The sequence below is a fragment of the Cebidichthys violaceus genome, unplaced genomic scaffold, assembly GCF_023349555.1.
Source record: "Cebidichthys violaceus isolate CVI_PGR_0920_01 unplaced genomic scaffold, fCebVio1.0.p SCAF_30, whole genome shotgun sequence".
Taxonomy (NCBI): Eukaryota; Metazoa; Chordata; class Actinopteri; order Perciformes; family Stichaeidae; genus Cebidichthys; species Cebidichthys violaceus.
The window spans coordinates 2,809,703-2,836,008 of NW_027176484.1; the positions used below are offsets into that span (position 1 = coordinate 2,809,703).

The 26,306-nt window shown below is 39.5% G+C and overlaps 1 protein-coding gene across 1 annotated transcript in view; it reads left to right on the forward strand.

Moving 5' to 3' along the window:
• The first annotated feature begins 1,252 nt into the window (after positions 1-1,252).
• Positions 1,253-26,306, forward strand: part of LOC137882138 (A disintegrin and metalloproteinase with thrombospondin motifs 7) — a 62,653-nt gene continuing 37,599 nt past the window's right edge. The window contains exons 1-8 of the mRNA XM_068724279.1: positions 1,253-1,373; positions 4,254-4,621; positions 10,763-10,946; positions 12,378-12,577; positions 16,636-16,719; positions 17,521-17,645; positions 18,899-19,048; positions 21,045-21,188. Coding sequence (XP_068580380.1) covers positions 1,253-1,373; positions 4,254-4,621; positions 10,763-10,946; positions 12,378-12,577; positions 16,636-16,719; positions 17,521-17,645; positions 18,899-19,048; positions 21,045-21,188 — 1,376 coding nt within the window. The remainder of the gene's footprint in view (positions 1,374-4,253; positions 4,622-10,762; positions 10,947-12,377; positions 12,578-16,635; positions 16,720-17,520; positions 17,646-18,898; positions 19,049-21,044; positions 21,189-26,306) is intronic.

The window sequence follows — 26,306 nt, forward strand, 5'->3', positions numbered from 1 at the left end:
TTCAAGTGTCTGAGCTCTTCATCCCTATTTGATCAATCTGAGTCTGCTTTTATACAGGTGTGTCGCTCCGCTGCTGAGCCGCGATTGGTCACACACGACGTGACAGAAGCAGACAGCCAGAGTCCCAGAAATGAGCCGCAAAGCATCCCGAAAACAGCAGCAAACACAAGAGCACGCCTTTGCTGATTGGTCTCCATGAATTTATGTTTCTATTTCACAGCATATGCGCTCAGTAGGCCTGTGATGGTATGCTGGATAAATGACAACTCTCCATCAAGAAAGTAAAATACAGGAATTAAGAAACGAGGGAAAAAAGTGAAATCCTGTCCATCTTTGTGAGCATCATCCCCCAAATAAGTGTGCGTCAGAGCGCTTCATTATTAACAAGCTTATTATAACCGAGGAGTGTGATCGGAATTGATGGACAAGCTTTTAAAACACACGTGCACAAGTATTCTCCCCGCATCAGTGGTCCACTGTGCCTCCATTCTTCCGCTAGAGGGGGCGCTAACTCAAACTGATGACAACAAAGTAATACAATGAAGTAGAGTGTATTTTTTTCTTCTTCATAGCAGACTTTATTCCAGTTGAAAATTATACATGACCGGAAAGTTTTTATTTTTTTATATGAGAAACCTCACTGAAGTGCTTTCTTCCTAGAAGGTTTGTAACAATGCTCAGACCGAAGCCACTGAGCTGTCATCACTTCTCTGACTTCAAGTGAACGCAACAATATCGGAACTGGTCCTCATGTGACCCACTGAAAACCCGAAGGAACCTCCGTTGTTTGGATCTGCCAATTGGATTGAAGCGCTGTATCTGATTCTTGGAGTAGCATTCCCCTTTAAGCCCGCAGACCAGCTGAAAGATGGCCCATTGTCTTAAGTCCACCCATCTGTGGGGGTGGCTCTGCGAAAGTTTGCACGGGGAAACATTTTTAAGCTGTCACTTGGCTGCTGGTAGGAGACTGATGGAGGACAGAGGGGGGCAACTACTCGCAAGCAAACATTAACACCGACGTCCAAACGAGTGTGAAAAGACCGAGGATGCAACAAAGACAGCGCGTGGAGGCGGACGATGTCCGGGCCTGAATTGGAGAAGTTTGTTGGGACTGTCACAGTTTCAGTGCATGGTCGCAACAAAGCGAAAAAGCGCACCCAGCCCAGATGGAAGTGATTTGAATTGACAATCGACGCGCTGTTAGAGAGACATTAATAAATGTTCCCAAAATACACTCTGCCTTCTTGACAAAATGACCCGTTTGGACTGCGGGTTTCACGCTTCTGGACAGGGAGTCTCTCCCAGTCACCTCTTCATCGCACTTCTGACGGTCCTGGAGAACTGCAGAACATTGGGACTATCACATGAACCAGGTCAGTAAGTCTGAAACTAAACATGCCACACTTTTTTTTTTTTCGAGACATCGCCACGTCCTCTAATGTTTTGGCTGCTTTTTTGTTATGCGCATTTGTTTCTGAGCGCATCTAATTGAGCGCAGAACCAGGCCAGCAGTCCTCGCTGTGGAGGGGAGGCCAGCTGTGACTTGTGTTTACAAAGTTTTCTTCCGACCATAGCAATTAAAACCAAGGTTTTTGCAGCTCGGTCTGGGAGCTGGAGAGACCTTCTTTCCGTTGAATCATCAGAGGTTTTAGTCTCCGCGTAGGAAAGCATCTGCCCTGCCCTTGAGCCAATGCACAGACTCCCAGTGCAGCCGACACTGACCTCTGACCTCACCGGCGAAGGTCAGGAAACAGAATTTGTCTTTTGGTATCTACAGGATGCATCATCGTTCTCATAATGGAGCCGGTTTCCATTCGGCTTTGCAAAGTGTATCACTTTTCAGGCCCAGTGGGTATCATCACATCAGAGAACCAACCCTCCATTGTCTTGAAGGAAACGCTCGCTGGCCTTCACTCCAAACATGCTCTACCTCCCAGTCTTCCCTCTAGTTCGTGGTTTGGATGTTAACAGTCACAGTTCTCCTGAGGTACCAGGTACAAGCGGAACACAGTCTGGATGCACTCTGTCTAAACCTGTGTAAATCAAACAGTCATGACTTCAGGTGATACATGTTTGGGACAGGGAGCTTAAAGTTTATCTCTAAACTGCTAAAAACCCCAAATGAAGAAGCACTGAGACGTAGGACTCATCTTTAACACGTTTTGAGGTAGTTCTTTATTCTTTCTTGCTGTGTACATAATTGTATTCCTTTTTATAGAAAAACAACTAAAAGTAGGGCGAGGACACAGCCATCCAAATTCCAATCATCATTTCTAGCCTTCTTTGTACCCAACGTGGTGAAATAAGTGTGTTGTGTTTCCCCCCCACATTGTTAACCACCTCCTCCAAACTCAGTTATTGGCGTTTTCTTCACAGTGTCTTATTTTTGAAAGTCTCATGGGGTCTCTAAATTGAGTTTCACCCCCCCCCCCCCCCCCCCCCAGTGTTTCCAAGTGGTATTATTGTCGGCGCCGCTGTCACAAAGACAACCGGATCGTTTTTTCATTTTCCTCAGAGCAACTACTAGCGACACGAGACACAATGCGTTTTGTTTTCCACTGTTTGCCATTTCTGCTACTGGGGATTGTAACTACAAATAACTTACATTGATTCTCTTTGGTAATTCGGGATAACTACCAATAGCTACCGGGGGAAAAGAAAGCGCCAACCTCTTCGTATTTTGGTTGACGCACTTCCTTTTTGCCGTTAATGGAGCCTTCGTTTTCCTGGTAGATTGTACCGGCGTGGTAGACAGAATTGCACAGTAAAAGCAGGTCTTATAGGGAAGCAATCCAAACGCAGATGGTGTTATTCTGCAGCCGTTACATTGTGCAAATAACATTTACTTCATGAATGATAACTTACAGCATAAAACTTTATTTATTGACACTTTAAGTGATGTAGACTCATGACCACAGACTTGTTGCCATCTATTTAGTTTTTGCTTCTACTATTGGTGAATTTCCATCAATATATTTGTGCGCTGTAGCCGACGTATTCAAGGCATTCAGGGATAAAAGCGAATACATGTTAAGTGGCCTTGCAGAAAGTAAAGACGTTCAAACATGGAGGTTTCCTCGCTCTTCATTCAATGAAACATTCCGAGCAGCTGGTTTGTTAAACGCATTTAACTCGCATGCACTGATGTGTTCATGAAAGTATTTGTGCAGATAATCCCATGCAAGGAGTGAAACCATATTTAACCTCATCACAAAGCTGTGTGTGAGACCTCTGTTCCTTTGAATGACAATATGCTAATAATGGCATAATGAGGGTTTAAGGAGGTCCTTGTATGCTGACAGATTACCTTTCGTACACGCAAAGGCAGTGTGTCTGGAAATGATGATGCTATGATATGACAGCCCCTTAGTGAAAATCATCTGAAGGAACGCATTGAAATTGAACATTTAAAATATCCTTTTAATGCAATGCTTTTAAAGGCTGTGAAACCAACCGTTGTTATTTTTACATTTGGTATTTTGGGCACTTCAACTGGAAAAAAAAAACTGACATAAATGTAATTGTTCATATATCCAGTAAACAAACCTTGTATCAACAAAAGTGGTGCAGCTGCAGGATTCTCGTCCTTTGGCTTCCACTATTTAAAAAAAACCCAAAACAACAACTAGTCACAATCCCTAAAAAAAATCGAGGATACTTTAAATTGTAGTTTCATAAGTTTGCGACTTAATTTTCAAGCCACACCTCACTTTTTTTAGACATTGATTGTTTGATGTAAAGAACTGAAGGAAAAAGATGTGCGACGTTAAGTACGACTTAATCTCCACAATATACTGGAAACGTTTGAATGCATTTCATGGGACAGACGTGTACTACAGTCATCAGCAGCCAGACTGTATAGAACTTAAAAGAGCAGACTGCTTGTAATCCCTCACTTTTTCTTTGCCCATACAGGAATCTGGTAGTTCAGATATTTAGTACAGGAAATTAAGCAGAGTTATTTTTTATGAGGGTAATGAACTTTATCCCCGACTTTATCAAACCGGTTGCATATGAGAGTAGAAATTCAGAGAAGGATAGTGGACAATAATCCAGTGTTCCTCTGTAAACACTGCAGCTGTATTCAGACCTGAAACAATGACAGCTGAGACACTCATATGGGTTCGTTTAGAGCTGTCGCACTTTTGCTGACGGCTTTACAGCCACTTTAATTATTTAATTGCCCTCCTCTTTCCCCTGATTTATTAACCCATCTTCTCTCACATCTTCTCTTCCCACCATGGTTTTGACAGAGAGCTTTCTGCAGGATCTGCCTCAGTATGAAGTGGTTCATCCCACTAGAGTGGATGCCAGAGGTCACTTCCTGTCCAACTTCCTGTCTCACCATGCTCGCCGCGTACAGCGGCGGGAAGCCTCAGAGGGACCGGCGGCCGTAGATCGAGTCTTCTACCAGCTGTGGCACGGCGGCCACAGTTTGCACTTTAACCTCACCCTCAACCCACACCTGCTGGCTCCGGGCTTCCTGACGGAGAGGAGGTATGGCGGCCTGGACGGGGCCCAGATCCATCCTGCTGGATCCTCCCAGTGCCATTTCTTAGGTGAAGTGTGGGACGAGGCCATCGGTAAAGGAAGCGCAGCCATAAGTACCTGTGATGGACTGGTGAGTAACTTTTAAAAGCTTGAAGCCCATTTGGATGTTGTATCTAAATGCATTTCAAGTTTAACACGGAGGTGTCAGCCACAGCAGAGGACTGTATTCAGGGATGAGTTAAGTGATTGTTATGAGCAATTCATATCAAAACTGCAGACGGATGTTCAGACCTGAGGGTCAGAACAACTTCAGGGTCTTTTAGACAGCTACACACCCTGGATGTGTTTATCCACAAAACATGGGTGTCTGAAGTTATCGGCTATCCAGACTTTGAGCTTAAGAGCATAACTCCAGCCTCAAGATGTACACAGTCTGACAGTTGAAACCACAAATTGTCCCAGTTAAACATGGTATTTGCAAGCAGTGGAGCATATACTGTATAAACGCTCGCATGCAGAACCACCTTTACTGTACTGTTACTGTTGAGGCTGAAGAACAAAGTGACACTCCCTTCAGTGCATTCATTCTGTTCAAAGACGGTTCCTTTTAAAATGCAGCGAGCCATTCATGTCGCGCTGTGCCTCTGTGATCGCAGATGTGCGCTCATAAAGGAGCACGTTTTTTTTTTTTTTTTGACCGCTAAGGGAGTGGTCCGCGATCATAGGTGCATTCAGAGATTGTACATCGACAACAGACTATTTTTAATCTTATTTTTTTTTTATTCTCCAAATACTGCAGTAAAACTGCTCCTTATTACGCTGGTCCATGACTATCAAACGCATTTCCTTGTAGCACAAACACTCAATGGCACTCGCCATTTCTGCGTCTGAATTGGCAAATGAATGTGAATATCACAGAGACTGATTAATTCATGATGAATTATTAATCGCAACCTCTTTTAAAGGTTCTATATACAATATTTCAGAGCATTAATACAGCAGCAAACAACTATTTACGATGTAAAGCTGTAGAGGAGCTTCTCTGTTCTCTGCTGACGTAGCCGGTATGGCTGTGTGTGCATGTTGGTGCATGTGAGTCTCTTTGTTGTTCCCCCACTGCTCGTTAATGGCCGCCGCTCTGCGCTAACACTGCGGCTACCGCTCAGTCTGCTTGACCTTATTCAGCTGTAGAGGCAACCCTGGTGGGAATTTTATCGAATGCCAGACTCTCACCCTCCACTTAAAGTAAACAAAGATTGCCTTCAGCGTGTAAGAAAAGAAAGGGCCATTTTAGTCAGTAACAATTCCTCGAGGTTTTGCCTTTCATCAACACTTTTCTCCAAGAAAACAGGATTCTGATTAACTCGGAGGCTGCTTTACAGTGCATCCGAGGAAGTTGTCTTTGCGGAATTGAATCGTCGTGTGAATACAATCTGAATTGCTTGAGGTAAACATTACTTCTGGTCCGTTCTGTCTCGAGAGCGTCATGAACTTCCTGCAGATATTTTTTGTATTAAATTCTCATGCATCTGAACGAAGCTTCATCGGGTTGAGATCTAAAGAATGTAGAGTCGCTTTCATGTTAGTGTCACGCTCGTTCTTCATTGGCTTGCTGGAAATAATCACATTGAAACGGGTACATGGATGCAATCATTCAGCAGCAACCATCTGCACCACGATCTTTGACACCATCCTTGCATTCATGTTGTTTAAAGCCTACGCTCACTCCATGACATAAGAGCTTTATCTGCCCTAAACCTGGACAACGGGCAATTGTTTTCTTGTCTTCAAGCCTTTTTTTTCTTTCTTTTTTTTTTGTGATCCGTCGTCCCCCCGCTGTTTTTCATCTTAGCTGTCAGAACTATAGACACGGCCTCCTGCCTCTATAGTCCCTCTGCTACAAGGTTATACGTGTATGGAGATTTTCTACAGCTCACCGCTTTTGAAACATGTGTCTTAGCTTTTCTTTGTGAACTTCTCAGAAACCCATTTCCACCAACAAAGGTGTACATGACCGCATGTTGTTGCTCGCTGCACCCTTCTGTTTCTTAAGATGCTTTCACACACGAAAAAACCCATCTCAAAACAAAAGCTGCTTCTGAGAAGTTTGAATCACCACATCTTACATTAGTTCATACCCAGCAATTAGAGTTCATCAGATCTCACATCTTGCCAACTCTAATGTTTAGCTGAATAGTAACCGAACATCTCGACCTTGTCTGCTTGCTGTCAGCATATATATATAAAGCTACAGCTGCATCACTCGGCTGTTGTAATGAGCAGGTAAAGGTGGAGGTTTCCTGTAAACAAACAAAAGTTACCTTTTTTTTATATTTGTTTCTCACCAAAACTCGTATGTATCCTTTGGGTCTAACAAACGTGTCGAATTAATTTCCTTCCTCTCACAACATATGTAATCTTCTTTTTAAAGGTATTTCAAACCCTGCATTGTTTACTTTATTCAGTCGACTCTCCTGTCTTTGCTGGCACATCGCTGCGCTTCATGGTACATTAAGTTCACCTGTGGATCAGAGGAATAGTGGGAAACCATCGGCAGGACTGTGTACTAGGACGCATGTACATGAGCCAAACAAAATGGGGACCCACTCATAAGAAAATTGTCCACGTCCACACTTTGAAATACAAGCACTAATCACTAATTCATGTTTTTAGAGGAGATCAAAAAGTAATCCCACACACAAAAATGAACTTCAAAGGCATTTCGATGGATAATTAATTGTTAATCCGTTGCAGACATTCACTTTCTGAAGTTTACAACCCATAAACAGCAGCAGACACATGGTTTCCACATTGGTGGTGCTCTGCCAACTCTGTGCAGCAGCCAGCTTTTTGCTTCTTGCTCGTTTTGGGGCTTTTTGGCTGCAAGTGATGATCAGCTAGAGTGAGGTCAGGTCTTCTCCTGTTTGGTCCTAAAAGACTCCTTGATTTCTTCTCTATACATTTGGGTCTATTATTGTCCTAAAGATTATCCAAAGCCTTTGGCAAACCTGAGACGAGCATTAATGTTTGTCTGTGATTAATCAAGTATTACATGTGTGTCCTTGTGGTGGAAGAGTAGTGTAAACTGCATCGTGACTGGTTGGAGGGGACATGCAGCATTCTAGTTTTGTCCTGCTGTTGGAGCCGTTTTTGAAATAACGACATTTGTCGTTTCTCTCTGCACCTTTCTTGTATGGACTTTTAAAAATGCAGTTGGTTATTTGGATAAGCTGTTGTACGTGCAAGTGTTCTTGATGAAGGTGTGTGTGTGTGTGTGTGTGTGTGTGTGTGTGTGTGTGCTAGTACTGGTCTCCATCTGCTTTATCTTTGAAGTCATAATGAATTCATAAAAAATGTCACTTTTCACAAATGAGTCGGTAAGTGGGGTCATTTTTATTGTATCAGGACAAAAGGCACTTCAAGTACGAGTGTATGGGGCTTCAGACCTGCTTGGCTGAAGTATGCAGATTTTAATTATTCAAACTCAATGTTTTCAAAAACTTGAATAGCATACAAGTCTATTGTTGCTCCTGTTACACTGTGGCAGGTGCATGAGTCATCGCACCAATCAAAGAACTACTTTAGCAGTTAATGGTCCAAAGAAATACTTATTTTCTTCAATAACTAGTGATTACTGACATATCTGTGTACAACTAAAGAAGCCTTGTAAGAGACGATACACGCCCCTGTTGATTTGGAGTATTTGGCAGCACCTCCCAACCCTCTGTGTCTGATTACTGAGGAGGTTAGGAATCCATAGATCTAAACTGTTGAGAAAAATCTTTTGCCAGAGTATGTGGCTGCAGAGTAAAACATGCTAATGTACTATATTCATTTCTATATGAAACGCTTGCATCATTGTTCTCTCTTGCAATTTGCATACTGTCATTACGAACCCAAACTGCTTGATTTTCATTCGCAGAGAACTTGCAGTTGGTATTTACGTTACATTTCAAAAGTCCTACTGTCATTCAGAGAGCTTATACCTGACATGCTGTTGGGACGCACCACGGCTCTTTTTTGATCCAAACATGCGCATGTGTATGTGATGGGGTACAAAGGCAGTTGTCCTCTGATTCTTTTATAGTTTCAAAGCAAATACCAACGTGTCAACCAAAGCCTGCGCAATTTTCTCTGTTGTTGAACTCAAAATGTCAAATGGATATCTTCTCTATTTCTTACTGGAACAATTGTTGATCTAACCTAATCTTGGAAATATCAGGTTTATATAATTTATATAATGTCACTAAAGGTTTTCTTAAAATACAATAATGTAAGAACTCAATGGGCTACTGGTGGAATACATGTTTTGTTGGTGACAGTGGGCCAGAGATTGCTTGGTATTTACAGAGATTCACAGCACAAAAGAACAAACAGTGCAAGGATGACAGCTATTTACAGAGCAGAGGGGAACATAATGCAAAGCAGTCTCAACAACACGGTCTAAATATTGAATAGAACATTACGGGAACGTATAGCGCGGTGCGATTATAACAACAGGGAATGTCTTGTTTGCATTTCTCCGGTGTATTTAAGCTAAAGGCACGAGTCACCTGGAGTAAATAATGAATACAAACATAATGCTGTTTTGCAGATATTGTGAAATCTTGCAAAATTACAAAAAGGATCATGCTCTCTTCAACAATGCTCTATAAATATTAAGGCCTATGTATAAAAAGAAATCACACAAGTAAAATGAGAATCTAAGACATGAAATAGTGCTAGTTCAAACATAGGGCTAAAATACAAACATAATTAAATATAAAGTAATATAAATTTGTGCTAGACAGTATTTCATAAACTGAATGTAAGCAGGAATGTAGTAAAATCGTAAAGACTTTTGAACACTTGAGCTCATGACTCTTAATGAGCATTATACTGTCGCTGTGTGTGCGTGTATATGTTTATATATGAAAGAATAAGTAAATGTCATCACATCTGACACGTTTTAAACGGAAGAAATGACTGAACTTTGAGCTAGCTCTTGTGAAGTGTGGACTTTCTCAACACTGCTCATAGTGCACTGCATTTTGCCATAGTTATGCACTCAAAATAGCAAGTGTAACGACAGAAGAGCGCATATTGAGACACGGTCTTGCCCTACTCGACTTTCCCCATGTGTTACTGTACATGTATTCTAGCACCAGCCCTCCTGTCTGTCAGAGTCCCAGTGAAGCTGAAGGGAGAGCTGATGGGAGCAGACGGTGGACAAGAATCATATACGGGGCGAGGATGGTCAACAGAAAAAGGAGTGGGGCTACTGGAATTTGGTTTTGGCTCCGTGCCAACGTGGTTTAGGGTGCGGTAATTTATGTGACATTTGATCTTTCTCCTGTGTCGGTCGCTCTCCCCCTGGATGTCTACAGCAAATTTAAGACATCAGGCTGTTTATACTGTTTCTCTGGAAGCTTCCAAGTTTTGTCTTTGCGTTCTGGAGACGAATCCGTTTTTTAGGCTTCATGGGCCATACTATCACTACTGTTTAAAAAGACGGAAAGATTTCCCAGTTTTGTATAATTTTCAGAATTGAAAACACTCAACATCACCTGCAACCACTTCACGGATAAAGGACTCTTCCTTTCCCTCGAAGGGTTAAACACTGAAGCATCTGCAGGATGTGATGAGTTTGCGTAGCAGCATAACTACTCAATATGAAAATAGTCAGCAATAATAAATAAATAAATAAATGCATAATGACACAAACAAAATAGTGCACCCATTTTTAAATCTAATAATACTGCGGTGATTTATTTATATAGATTTAGATTGAAAAAGTAATAAAAAAAAGTACCTAAAGTATTTGTTTTGGGAATATTGTTCTACAATATTTTATTTTAACGCCTCTGTGGGGATCCATAGTTAATTATTTTATCTATTAATCTGCTGGTTATTTTGTGTAGTAATTAATTCATTAATTACTTTGTTTATAAAACAGTGTAAAATACTGAGGTAAAATAAGCAGAAGGTGGTATCTTCAAATGTCCAAACCCCCAAAATACTCAATTTGCTGCAATGTAAACGGCAAACTCTCACATTTAAGAACCTAGAACTACAAATGTTTTAGGAGTTTTGCTTTAAATAATCATATATAACAATGAATTGCTCATCATATTAGTTTGGTAGTTAATGTCTATTGTTGCAGACAATCAAATAAAACACACAAAGCACATTGTTTTGCTTGAAAGTGCTGTTGAAATATCAAGATATTATTGTAAATAGCTCCGTAAGAAGAGATGAGGAGAACTGACCTACAGCCCTTCTTTTTCACCAGACCGGACTGTTCAAGTTGTCCGATGAAGAGTTCTTCATTCACCCTCTGGAGAAGTCGAGCGATGACACCTCAGGCCCACAGTCCCACGCCATCTACAAACGCCAAGCGTCCCCTCCCTCCCGGAGTCCAGTCGCACAGCCCATCTCAGGGAAACAACCTCTCAACGGTACCTGTGGAATCACAAGTAAGTCACTTTTATTTTCACCACACACACACACACACATGCACACAAACACGTTTGCACCATTATTAACACATTTTTACAATACTTGTTATTCATTCCTTGAAATGAACTAATAAAATCCAGTCAGATGTCAAACGTGAGATCAATCAGAGCACCGACCCGATTAGAATGAAGCTGATGATTGACAACGTTTTGTTGTCCCTCTCTCTTTAGTCCGTCTCCGGCTGATGATCTGCAGAGCAGAGCTCATAATTCTGCTTCTTTAAATTCTGACCCTGAAAATAATTTGAGCATCCTGCAGAGGAAATGTGCTTTGAGTTTGTGAATAATTAGGACTTTGCCCAGCGTTTGCCACATGAATCAGTAAAAAAAAAAAAAAAAAAAAAAAACGCCTTTCCTTTCTCTTCCTGACATCAATGTGGCAGTGCGTGTGTGTGATACTAAGTGGCAGTTTTTATACTTTTTAAAGAACAAATCAGACTCAAGTAACAGATTTATATTTGTTTCTGTTCAGGCACCTGCTGATGTAAATGACATTGCTCACAGAAAGAAATAGAAGTACAAAGTATCAACGTTATTACCATGTGTAGAGAGATGGATGGATGGATTATGACACATGTAGTTATGCACACAGTAGTCTGATAAACCTGCCCACACCTAGCTGAACACTCTTTTACAGCAATGCACTGTTAAAATATAATCATTATATATATATATATATATATATATATATATATATATATATATATATATATATATATATATATATATATATATATATATGTATATATATATATATATGTATGTATATATGTGTGTATATATATATATATATACATATACACGTATGTATATATATGTGTGTATATATATATATATATATATATATATACATATACACATATGTATGTATATATATGTGTGTATATATATATATATACATATATGTGTGTGTGTGTGTGTGTATATATATATATATATATATATATATATATATATATATATATACATATATATATATATATATATATATATATATATATATATATATATATATATATATATATATATATATATATATATATATATAATGAAAAGATAAACAGACAAATAACAAGGCCAGCATAAACTAAAGCAAAGGCAAAAGCTCAATTCATGAGAAAGGCAAAAGACAGTTATTGTTCAGATTAATGAGAAATGTCTTAAAGCTACAGACAGTTATTAGTGTTGAGATTAATGAGTCATGTCTACAGACAGTTATTAGTGTTGAGATCAATGAGACATGTCTTAAAGCTACAGACAGTTATTATTGTGTAGATTTTTTTTTTTTGTGTGAGACAAACAGTTCTATCACGTTAAAAGCCATAGTTGGTTTTCTATGTTGGCACACAATGTGCCTCAGTAAGAAAGATTTCTGTCTCCCATCTCCAGATTCCCATCAAAGTGTTGAGGACATTGAGAGGCAGCGGGAGCGGTGGGAGCACCGGCAGCAGAGAAGAAGGAGGAGAATCCGTCAACGCTCAGTCAGCAAAGAGAAGTGGGTGGAAACGCTGGTGGTGGCCGACCCTAAAATGGTGGAGCATCATGGGAGCAAAGCTGTGGAAAGCTACGTCCTGGCTGTCATGAACATTGTAAGTATGAGAATATAACAACAGCAACATTTCCATGCATCAAAATCCACGTTGTACGAATTATACTTTCATTATTCATTTCCAATCTGTTCTTGACCAAAGAAGTTGACGAACACTCATGCAATTTTGTCGACTAATTTATTAGTTGATTTAATTGACATACCTGTAAAATCTTGTGTTTACCAGAGATGTGTTCATAAGTTTCTTGAAAAATAAGTAAATCATTATTGAACAAAGCATAAAAAAACTATTAAAGACTATTTGACTAAAGAAATCCATGTTGACGAAGACAAAATGTCCGATCGACTAGGAAGGGGCAGCCCTAAACGATGATGCGCGTGCCTGAATGCGTGATCTGCAAAAGTGTGATCACTGTCTAAGACTTTTTCATTTGTTTATCAGTGTCTTCTTCTTCAGGTTTCAGGTTTTCTATTTTCTAAATGCTACAAACAAACGTGTTTTATGTCCGATAATGAGGCCATATCATAGGAAAGAGTAATGAATGTGAAGGTGTAGACAACATTTTAGTTTTGTAGCAGGATTAAAAAATCTTCCTGTACAGGAGTATGGTTACTCGGAATAACCTGTTAAATCTCATTCAGGTTAGAGTTGGTCGTTATTAGTAGATATTATTATTATTATGAGTAGCTGAATTACACCGTTAACATTACAGAAAGATTTTATAAAAATAAATCCTGCCAGATATTTTGAATGCAGAGTTACAGGATGTTTGAACATCTTCCAGATGTTTTGAATGACCAGATGCTGTTTCAGTTTTCCCATCCTCGTCTCAGGTAACACAATGGATGGATTAAACTCCTCTCATTTAGCCGATCACAATTAATGTTATTACTGCCACCTAGTTAGGGGTTAAGCAAACTGACTCCATGTCTGTTGTTGATTAGCACATGAGAAGGTTTTTCCAAAATAAAGTCATGCCTGGTCTCACCGCAGCTACTGAAAGTGTTATCAGAGGATAGAACATCAGGAAGGGGAACTCAGTGACAGAGAAGCCTGCGGATTAACAGTCTTCACAGACAATAATACACAGAGGAAGCGGCCATTATTCCTCACATCCTCTCTGTTTTTTTTTGGGGGGGTCTTCTAGACTCCAGCTTTCAACTTTTAAAGCTCGTAATGATTCAGTTTTGTGAAAACAATCTCCCTTCGGATCAAGGGAAACAACCTCTTATAACCTCCAAACAATAACTAATGGCATCATCTTCCTCAGCCACCAACTGCTCCATTGTCTCGCCACAGATGCTGTCTTGAAGTTGTCAACTTCACAAGAGGTTCATATTGTTGTACTCTGCTGGACTGTGTGCATCTAATGTAACAGCCAGGGTGATCAATCTCAGCAGAAAGAAAAGCCCTTTGACAAAAATAGCTCCCGACTTCCTTTCACATGGTTATTAATGGTGTTTTATTTGTGATATTTATTACAGCCATATGTCACCAAACAAAGGTCATATGGACAGAAAGAAAGATGCAGTAGAAATCCATTAAAGCACTGTTTACCCGTCAAGACTGGGTGCAAATGTGCAGCGTGTGGGTTGAGAGGAAAACGTGTCACATCAACAGCACATTGTTGCTTTAAATAGCTGCAGCTCTATTTTTATTCACGAGATAAACAATAGAGAAACATGGACAAAGATACAAAAAAAATTGTTTGTTGTAAAAATGGGTTGCAAAGTTGATTCAGCGCCATAAGATGTGCACCACAAGTTTAAGTGAATGAGTGCCACTGTGAGAGAGAAAACATTTTGCTGAATTAAGTCCTTTTATGTGTCGAAGCTGTTCTGTCTGAAGTGCCTCAGTTACACAACTTGCCCGACAACAAGAACAATGAAAACACCAGTGTTACTCTGTGTAGCAACGGAGCTGATCAGACTCAAGTGGTTATTTAAATGCTTTTTAGTAAAACATTTTATTGCAGAATAAGGCGCTCTCTCTTACTCCTTGGCAACAATCTGTTGCAGTTTCTAAATTGTATATTTGAGTTCCTCAAGCTTTAGCATCATGTCAGCAGAACAGTGAAATACTTATTTTCGCATTGAACAAAGGCATTTGTTGTGTTGAAATCTAGTTAGAAGGCTGGAGCCGTATGCATTATGAAGCATGCTTAGTGAATGAATGACTGTGAACATTATTGTGTAGAATGGGGCTATTAAAAAGAAATCTAACACTGTTTTGTGTGTGTGTGTGTGTGTGTGTGTGTGTGTGTGTGTGTGTGTGTGTGTGTGTGTGTGTGTGTGTGTGTGTGTGTGTGTGTGTGTGTGTGTGTGTGTGTGTGTAAAAGATGACAGTAAGCGAAGGGAGAGAAAGATGTGATGATATGCGACAAAGGTCAAAAAGATGATGTGATTATAGTATTTGTACCGTGTCCCAGGAAAAAACATATTCTAAAGTATTCTTTTAACAACCAATATTGCAAAACGGCATATCCTAGGCACCACAATTTAGCTGTGGCATTGTGGGTCAATTATTTGTTTTTTAATGTGATGATTGCAGATGAGTGTCCATTGTAAATGTAATACTGTTTCTGTAGCATTGATCAAGGTGTGCTTGAAAAGAACTAGCAAGAGATGTTTGAACACGTTTGGAGGCCAAAGTGTCCGCCTCGCCCGAAGGCAGGCCACAAAATGTGTGTCGGGGTTCAACTTCAACTTAAATACTTGTAAAAGTTGGAGTTTCAGACGCTTTCGAACAATTTGACAAGCATTTTGTTTGGAGCATACCGACGCCTTCAGAGTCGTCCTCTTTCTAGCATCTTTACGTTTGCAGTTGCGCATCTGTGCAGTTCTCTGTGACTTGTCTATGTTAAACCGATCAGAGGCTCATCACTGTCTGTCTTCATACAGAAATCCAAAATGCTACCTCTGTGCTGTGGAATTCAAAGCGACATGGTGCTTTTATCTGCAACAGCTGGTGTGATTCAGGCTATGATCGGTGTATAATGAGACCTTTTTAAGGTTTGGTGTTAATGATGCTCACAGTCTTGAATCCCATCAGTTCCTTTCACCTTATACCTTTTTTGTTTCACGGTTCTCTCCTCTAATTTCTCCATACCTTGATCCTTTTCTCCAGTAATAAACCCCTCGCTGCCTCGTGCCCTTAATAAAGCAGAGCTCTAAATTGTCACGTGCCACCTCGGCTCAAGACTATGAGTCACTGTCGAAACAATAAGCTCTTTTAGATGCACTCTATAAAAAAAAAAAATGTTATTTTAAATTAAAGAAATATTTCAGGGTTTATGGGGCCAGTTTCTACATTGTTCCCGTTTGTTGAGCACAGAGAAACTGCAGTGAGTCGAAGTAAACTGATGTGTTGACATTTGTGTAGTGTCCTACCACAAAAATGTAAATGTTTAAACTAGTACAAGCTGTAATTATAGTTGTTCCAGCCTATTATTTGTAGGCATTTAGATGCTCAATACTTAGTAAGATCAAGTGGAGTAAATACAGTGAAGCTGTAAAAGCTTTGATGTCAAACCTGTGAGGTTGTTTATGGTTGACATCACCGAATAAAATGATTCCTCTGAATGACTCGGATCAACCTGTAAATTGATGCTTAAAAGGAATCAACAAATCAAAAGGAAAGCATAATATACACAGGACAAGATCTTCCTGAAAAGGAAAATGTTTCATTCATTGCCTTTTTGAAAAACATTTATGAATGTTGTAAACATTGGCCTTGACAACAACAGTCATATTACTCCCAACGTTTTGACATGAGCTATAGTAAAATACATTCTTTCTTTTAAAAAATAAAAACATAATTTCAAGATCAGATTGTTGGGAGTTATAAAAGGAATGTCATCTTTTCATTTGATAGTTTTTTTTTAGATTTATATGCCAAAGTTTCTACCACATATGACTGACTAGTTTATAAAAAGACTAATTATATGGAGTATATAATATATACAGTATATAATAATTATATATGCCTAAATACTGCATGAAGTGTCTTATTAGGATTATTTTATATACCCAATGCCATGGGACGTAGGAATCATGTGAGGTCCAAATGTTGAATGCAGTTTTTTTTGTCTTTTTCAGGTGGCGGGTCTGTTCCTGGATGCCAGTATTGGAAACGCAATCAACATCGTGGTTGTTCGACTCATCCTACTGGAGCAGGACGAGGTTAAAGCGTCTTCTGTTAATGATAATGGAATGTGGTTCATTTTAATGAAAAAAACCAACGGGGAATAGATTGTGTACCTCAAAGGCATACTGAGCCGAATGGCTATTTGTGCACTAATAACGTGAGGACATGCATAGCAGCGCTGTCACTTAAGTCACAACTCCATCAACAATGTTTTCCACAATACCAGCAGGTATGTGGTGAATGTAAGCTGTATGCACAGGGCTTTCTGTTTGCAAAATCACATTCATAACAAAGTATACAGAGGTTATTCTAGTTCAAAATATGTTCATTATTATGCATTATCAGATGGAACGTAAATCTTTCCTGTACTGTCCTCAGCAGCAGCCGACTATAAGTTACAGATGTGAATGGAGCATATGAACAGAACTAAAGCGAATACAACTGTTAAGTTATACAAATTATGATACTGTCAGGTATCAGGCCGAAAGTACGAAATGTTTTATGCATCTTTAGTTATCCTGATAATCATGTTTACAAGTTGAAAATGCATACAGCACAGTACACACTGTACCGTTTCCTGACTTTTGTATGAATGACTGTTATTAGGGCCAATTCAAAAGCTGCAATGAATGCTGAAAGCTTAGCTGGTGAAATTTAGCTGCACCTAGATTACTTATTTCACAGCTTTTTCTGTCACAGAGCCTGTATCTTTCTCTTTGCTGTGCGCTGTAAACGTGCCATTACCTAAAAACTTATGGGACACTAGCTGCTAGCTGTGTCTGTTTGCGTTCCGCTCTCCTCCCTTTTTAACGTAATGTGACATGTGGCTGTGACAGGATGACTTAAAGATTACACACCATGCTGACAACAGCCTGAACAGCTTCTGTAAGTGGCAGAAGAAGCTCAACATGAAGGGAGAGGAACACCCGCTGCACCATGATGTAGCAGTTCTGCTCACCAGGTAAATAAAAAGTCTCTCAGCCGCACATAATCACGTCTCCAAAGGGAGTCGATTCGTAATTGAAAAGTTATTGATTCACTGATTGAAGTGGCTGCAGGGAGACGAATCAAAGCATCATATAATTGTTGTCTTTTTCCATTTGATATCTAACGGATGTCAGCTCACCAGCTGTAGTGAACACTGCGGTTAACAGAATTATAATGAAATCCCAAATGTGTCAATAGATTAACAGCAGGTATAATAAAAATGGAAAAATCGTTCCAAGACGAGTGGAGTCGTCCGCCACTGACTGATTCAGGGTTTTCTTCTTGAGCGCTCATGCATTCACTGAATAATAAGCTGCCAGTTTGACAAACAACCATTTTTGACGACATGAGTCATTCATACAGTTTACAGCAACGCACTTGTATCCTTCAAACCATTTGAAAAAAAAATATCACACCGTTTCCAGCACAAAGGGCTTTCGAGGACAGAATAGCACTCCCTTATATCTCTGTCAGACCCGACACTTGACAAATGCTATTTTCCTTATTCCAAAGCAGCGTAGCAATCTGTTTCAGTATGAAGGAGCAGCTCTTCTGTGACAATTCTTCTTTCATAGATTATACAAAAAATGATTGTCGGTAAAAAAAAAAACTAAATGTCTCTAATTTCGCCTTTTTACCTCTTGAATCTCTTTTTCCCTTTGAAGATAATATCATTGTTATTGCTTAAAGATAATATCTACAAACCCATAGGTACATCACTTAACCAGGGTGCATTTTGTTTATTCAATTTAAATGTTATTTTAGCGTGTAAATTATTACCCATAGTGATAGACCCCTTCCAGTGCGACTCAACTTACGCTGACCATTTTCTAATTAGCAATGAAAATAGATAGTTTCACAAATATGTGATGTAAATTAGGTGCCAGAGTCCCAAAAAAACCCCATAAAAATAGACTTGTTTGTAAAAGAAGTGGGACAGGAGGATCCACCGGACCCCCCCCAACAGAGGTCTAAGCTAAAGTAAGACGAGAATGGTCTCAAATCATACAGCAAGCGTCAATCCTTCGGTAAATATACAATTTCAAAGAAAGATGAGATGTGGGCCGTTTCATGTTTATTCATTTTATCTGATAAATAGTATGAATGTTTGTTTATTAACTGGCCCTTGGCCTCCTGTCGTTTTTATCTGTTCTCTATAAACCTTATAATTCAGATCTCCAAAGTGTTGTCTTTCATGTTGAATCAATCACTTTTCACTTTTCACAGGAAGGACATCTGTGCAGCCATCAACATGCCGTGTGAGACGCTGGGTCTGTCCCATGTGGCCGGGATGTGTCAGTCGCACCGCAGCTGCAGCATTAGTGAGGACACCGGCCTCCCATTGGCCTTCACTGTAGCTCACGAGCTGGGACACAAGTAAGGTTTCACTACACACACACACACACACACACACACACACACACACACACACACACACACACATTACTCTACATTAAATGAAGCTACTCTACACTAAAGCTACCCAGTGAAATGTAGCAGTATTTATTATTTAGTCATTCTAACATCCATGGACAATCATACACCTTACTACCACGGCAACGTCCACCTGCCTTACACAAATGCACAGTGTGCTACACTTTGAACGTTTGACTTAATATTTATGACGTCTGCGTGGGTGAAGTTTGAGAAAATAGATGAATGGAAGCGAGGCAGATGCCATTTTTATCCATATGACTGTCACTGCTTGTTTGACTATCAAAAGGAGTAAAAGACTGAAAGAAAAGCTCAGCGGTTGTCGTTCTTATCTGAGACAGTGGGATTATAAGGATGGGCGCATACAGTAATGGTTGTGTCACATTAATTAGTACTATCTGATTATTTGTAATACAAACGTTAACAATTTTCTTTGAGGAAAATGTTCGTCCTCATCGTTCCTTGTGGCAAAGCTTGTAGATTTTACATTAACATCCTTCCAGATTCCCCTTTTAGACAATACTACAACTAAACTATTGGCTTGGATTCATAAACCACCTTGATTTTGAAAGTTGGATTTACAACAGATGCATATCCTGCTCCGAGACTAGATGTTACTTTAACCTAAATTAAATTAAATGTTCTCTCTGTATTTTGTATATATACAATATATATTGTTTGAAAAATATAAATGGAAAAATAAGTGTTAGCCTCAACTGTTCTCAATGCTGAACCCGTGACTAACTGATGGTGTTGTAATAAGAAGTCAAACAGACAAACCATCAGCAGCAGAGCACATGTGCTTTGACAATTGTTTTACATCACATTGTGTCCTTTAGGCCTACTCCATCGATCCATTTAACAATTCCTCATGCAGTTTGCAATCATAAATCCATTCTCTTCAGACTGACTCACCTCATCTTCAAGTAATGAGAACAGCATACGGTTGATAGCTTCACTGTATTTGTTCATCTTGATTGTTGTTGTCCAGCTGAGCCTTAAGTGTACCTTTTTTAGAATGACTTAATTACTTACTTTTATTATTATTATTATATACCATATATATGTGCGTGATTGGTAGCTCGTCCTTAGTGTATGTTCATGGTGTTTTCTGTTAGATGGAAGACTAAGTGGATAGACATGAGTCCATCGTTAATACCAAGCAGTTCTTCCTGTAAGGAGGAAAATAGATTCACTGAAGCTCCAACAGGGCACTGACTGACTGAGTTTGTTTTCAGCATTTAAGTACAGTCGTAGCTAGAAAATGTTTCTTATAAAAATACATTTTTTCATTGTTATGTTTCTTTCTCATAATTAGACCCGATTTACGGCGTACGATACACGATCCAGTAGCATATAGGCTTCTAAAAGCTTCAGGGAACAAATTTGTGTTCTTTTTTTTTTATTAGTCTGGGGAAAAGTTAAGAAAAATGCTTTATTTCACTGTAGGGTTCATTCCATAATTTTGTCAGACACTTATAATAACAATCCTAGCCTGTCGGCGGTAAAAACGAACACTTTTAGTGGACATACAAGATGGTGAGGAGTTGCCCCAAACAATTGCACTACTCTGCAGCCTGTTTGCTGCCTGCTGTCTGCAGTGTACTCCTTCATTACTGGACCAAATAAAAAACAAAAATGCTATGAGTCACTTAGACACAGAATACCAAAGTTACCCTTGAAAATAGCATCAACAGTTTGTTCACATTTGTTTTCTTTTATCACATCTGTGCACAGCCTTTTGTTGGTGGCTCGCTACTGGTGCACCCACGGCAAAATATATAAATGTTAAATATTGTAACGTAAGCACGTACAATAATTTCACTCCATAGACAGATGCATGTGTTTGCTTGTCATAACTTTACCTTGAAGTACGTGTTTCATGTTCTACCCACTCACTTTAATTGCCCTCTCTGTGGGATGTGCTTCTATGTCACAGCTTTGGGATTCAGCATGATGGCAACGGTAATGACTGTGAACCAATTGGGAAACGACCTTTCGTCATGTCTCCACAGCTCCTGTACGGCACCTCCCTGCCCAGGTGGTCACGCTGCAGTCGCCAGTATATCACCCGCTTCCTAGAGTGAGTGCCACACGTCCTATGTGACTGCACTGCTAACTGTGTGTGTGTGTGTGTGTGTGTGTGTGTGTGTGTGTGTGTGTGTGTGTGTGTGTGTGTGTGTGTGTGTGTGTGTGTGTGTCCATTTGTTAAATATATACACTGTAAGGAAGTAAAAGGAGCTCATATCAGTACATGGTGTACATACATTTTTATTTTATTTTGTCTATCTGGTCTAGATGATAATTAATATTCCAGACTAACTCATTCACAGTTCTTTGTTTTTATTGATCAATGACATTTGTCCAAGTCATATAAAATAAGATCAAATAAATTCTTATGTAAGGTAACTTGACATTACTTATTAACTACAAAGCGATCACTCTTTTAAGGGGTGTGCTACTTTAATTTTATTGTTGTAGACACTTTATAAAAAATCATCTGCCTCAGTTAAATAGTTTCCCTATCCTGACGTGAGGATAGTGAGGGCAGACACACTATCGTGTTCAACCTGTCTAATAAATATACAGTAACACACACAGTTCCTGTGGATTACTGATGATGTGTGCTTGCTCAAGGACACATTGACACGAGACTAGTGGAGCCGGGGATCGAACCTCTGACCCTCTGATTGAAGGGCAGCCCTGCTCTCCACTTAGCCACGGTGACCCCGTTACCTGTACATAATGTACCCTACTGTACTATAAGTATACTGTGTGTACTTGTATTTCCTCAGAAATCAAACCAGGCCTGCTAAACTATATTAAATATACGGGGGGGTTTTTAAGTTTCAAACAATTGGCCATAGAGTTAAGGTGCTACATTCGGTCATCATCCAGACTAAAAGTATGGTAACAAAGAGCTAATAATTAAGGACATGTCAGCTGCTGCTTCCAAAGACTTGCACTGTGATTCTTCGACAGGATACGCGTTGAACGTCTGAGATATTTCACCGTAGTTGCCCCAGTTCTTCAGCTCCAGGCATCTGGAATTCATTTTGTGGGTGTTCAGCTGCTTGACAGCGTTGTGGCTTCTTGACTCAACTGTGGGGAAAAAAAGGGCCATGGGGCGATATTTAGTCTTGTGGGAGGTTGATTCACAAAGGCCACTGGTTTATGTGTTTGCGTGTCTGGCAGATGGTAATTAAAAAGGAGACAAGAGAGTTGTGTCAGCACTTAAAAGCACCATTTCACACACGTTTTTTTTTTTTGTTAAAAGTTTGTATCAGTGCAGTTGTGAAGTTTGAATTAGTCTGACTATATTATTAATCCTAATTGCTTGATTGCATTGACTTGCCCTTTCGCCTTTTTGAAGTTTCACATATGTGGTTTTGGGTTTATTACTGCTAATAAGTCTGCTGGAGTCACATGCTGGTTGAAAGAAAAAAAAAAAAGAAAAAATTTAAATCTTTCTCCAAAAAATAATGTTCCCATTCGACAATTCAATTCAAACTGCTGTAATATTTTAGGACACAAGGTTGTTCTCTAATGGAACAGTGCTACTGAAGAGAACAGCTATTTTATTTGATGTGATCTGCAATCACTTGTGTTACATTAAGGTAAAAAGCATTCACAATGGTCTGAATGATAAAAGATAAAGACTAACCTCTTTACTGTGAGAGATAAAGCCCACTCCCCGCCCTCCCGCCCTCCCATCTGTCGCGTCCACGTCTTTTGACCTCCACGTCAGGTAGCCACTCCAAAACCACTAAATCTGCATTGATCATTTCACTGATATTTGTCTTTCCGTCTCATTGCTCTAAATGCCAGCCAGCCCCCCCCCCCCCCCTTTTCTCTGTTTTTATCTCTTTCACTGACTGCAGGACAAGGCTCCTATTGTGCATGGCTTTAGTTGTCCCACAGGCTTCCACTGCTCTGTGCTGCTTCAGAGGTTTGGTCCGTAGGTGTTATTTTATGTGGAATGTGAAGGGTCACACTGAGCTGAGTGGTTTAGATATTATCACAAAGATTGGCTACTTCAATGTCCAGGGGAGAATTCCTGAAAGGCCACAGAGGCCAAGTAGCAAAAAAAACCTAATTTCAAGTTCATTTAATTGCTGCATAGAGGAACCACAGACGCAAAGAGATATCTCACACATTGCATTGCATATTTCATCAGATTTCATATGTTGTTCATTGTTTATTTAATTTTGAAATGTATAGATTGAGGAGTTTATTAATTTACATTAACATTCCAGGAAAGCTGGCTTTGACAAAGGTCGCAGTAATTTGCTGCGTTTCAGTCCGGAGGCACTGATGGAGAACATTTTAATTGCTGCAGTTCAACAGTTGGCGTGCGGTCATCTCAGATTTGTGGTTAAGTGCCAAACAATCAGCCTTAGGTTTCTTTAAATCCTATTTATTTATTGTTTTTTTTAATTATTATTTAGGTTAACTCATGAGAGTAAAACATTTTCTTTATACATGTGACAGAAATTTGTCACATTTGGACTAAATTTGAGCACATTTTCTTACAGCAAGACTTTGTATTATTTATACAGTACCTGCTCTTTAACGCTGCTTCAGTCATATGTTGATATTAACTTGGGATGTCCGGATCCGATCTCAAAGATTGGTATCGGGGCTGATCAAAGCATTTTTAAACTGATCGGTATTGGCTATATTGAGATATTGAGCCAGAGTGAATCCTTGATTTTATATTATCTTCAAATCTTCACTCAGTCTCACCTCCACTCAGCTGAGGTGTGTGTGTGTGTGTGTGTGTGTGTGTGTGTGTGTGTGTGTGTGTGTGTGTGTGTGTGTGTGTGTGTGTGTGTGTGTGTGTGTGTGTGTGTGTGTGTGTGTGTGTGTGTGCCGCGCGGCAAAACACTACACACTATGACGCAATATGAGAATGTTTATTTACATAATTTATGTGCACTCATTTAATTTCAGCTCAGTGTGAGAGTTTCACACTCACCACGCCACTGCAACAAAATCACCGCGGCAAAAAGTCATTAAGAGTAATTTATTCATGTAATTTGTTAAAAACATGTACAGACAAACGATAAATAAATGAACAGAATACAGTTCATTCAGGCGAGAGGAGGACATATTTAAAGGGAGAGAGGAAATGCCTTGAAACAGTTACAAGGCCAAAAAGATTATTGACTTTTTTTATTTTGTTAATAAATAAAACATTAAGGAACAGCTTGGATGCAAGCATGTTGTTCTTATTGCAATGCATAGCTATTCAATTGTCAGGCATATACATTGGATTGATTTGTATTCATTTTAATGCACTTGAAGTGTGCTCTGCACAGCTGTATTATCTGGGAAAATAGAAGTATTGGATTGAGACTCTGTTTCGGATGTTACTAAATGACTCGGATCGGGATCTGAGGAAAGAACTTGATCGCGACGTTCCCCGATCAATACGCGTTATCACCCGACTCTTCAGTTCCCCTCAGTTTTAGCGTCTTTCAGCTCATTGTTTGTTTTGGTTTATTCTCGTCACTCAGACCGGCGTTGCTTTCAGCCAGTTGTCTTCGATGGAAAAAGCTCCGATAAACTGTACGCGACCTGCTCAGCAACAAACGGACGAAGTTAGCGACTAGCTGGTGAACAATTAGCAGGAGAAGAGCCAGATATTTCACTCAGGAGTTAATAACCAAAACAGGGCTTAAAGAGCAGTGACTATTGGACTGACATTGTGTCCAGAAACACGACTCCATATCAATGTTCTAAAAGATAATACGTCAAGTCTACAGCTTGATGCGCTTCCTCCAAATGGCAAGAAAACATTACTGCAGGTTCAACTCGTCCTTGAATGTTTTCATTTCTTCCAGGTGGCTCAGTCAAAAAGCACAGAATCACAGTCATCACAATTTGGTGTGTTTTGTGTTACATTATGGAAGACCTTTCTTTCCACTTTGATGGATCAAAGAAATAAATAACACGAGGACGCACAGTTTGCTTCTATCTAATATAACTTATTGCCGCTGTGCGCACATAATGAGGGACAACATCCCTGCAGGTTACTGCAGGTTGTCGGTCATTACAGTGAAGAGTAAATCAGCAGGGCTGCAGAGCAACACCATCACCTGGCCCGAATGTATGTAGAGACCGTTTCATCGGCTTTATATTGCTAGACTTCCAACAGCTTAGACTTCCTGTCAGTCACCTACACTGCAAACAGGAAATAAATTGGGAGACATATGGAATGTTTACGTTTCCAACAGTGAAAGGGTCTACAGGTGCTCACTTTATGTTCGTTTTCAACGGAGGACTAAAAACATCTGCACACTGAAGTTTGTCCCCCACTATGCTTCACTTGGGCTCATTCTTCATAGTATTTTATATGAATCTATGAATATCTTCATAGATAATCTTTCTATGAGCTTGGCCATATAAGGTACTCTCATTATGGATATTTGGGTGCCAGCTAATTCAGTAGTGACAGATTAAAAAAAATCAAATGATGAATCAAAGAACCTTCTTCTTTCTTTTAAGATGACAGTGAAATGATTTCACATTGTTAGACTTTTGATACCAGTGAGTAATTATTTATTGAATCTTTATGTTGCTATTCTGTTCATTTTTGTCATTCCCAGATAAGAAGAATAGAAGTATGTATGTTTGTGGTTTGTATGTTGTAAAGACCTGATTATCTGCCTTCTTGTCATCTTTGCCTTTTCTAAACATAGATGCTTGGGAGGAAATTATTAGATAACAACTTATTTTTTGTTTTTGTAAAACATGCACCCTGCAAGTTATAGATGATTATATTCCTACTTAGCTCTTTTTACTGAGTTATCCTGTGTCCTTGAGGTAATACAGTATGGTGTTAAAATACTTTATATATATTTTGTTTTTGTTCAGGATTAATTATTTTGCCATTTTTTGGCATCATTAGACAGATGAGAGGCAGACTTGAATTGTAACCATTCGGCTACCAGGGTGTGACGTTAAAGCTAGGGTTGGTAACATTGGACAAACCAGCAACAGTGCGCTAATTTAAAATTATTAAAATGATCTGACCAAACATAATCTCCAAAGTCACAAAATCAAGCGAGAAAGTCGCCGATTTCGGCAACACCGACAGCCCGTCCCTTCAGGCATCCCTCCAAAGCCCCCCCTGTACAAATTATAATGAAGGTTAAGAATAAACATGGCTATTCATAGCACTCAGAGCTGTCAATCT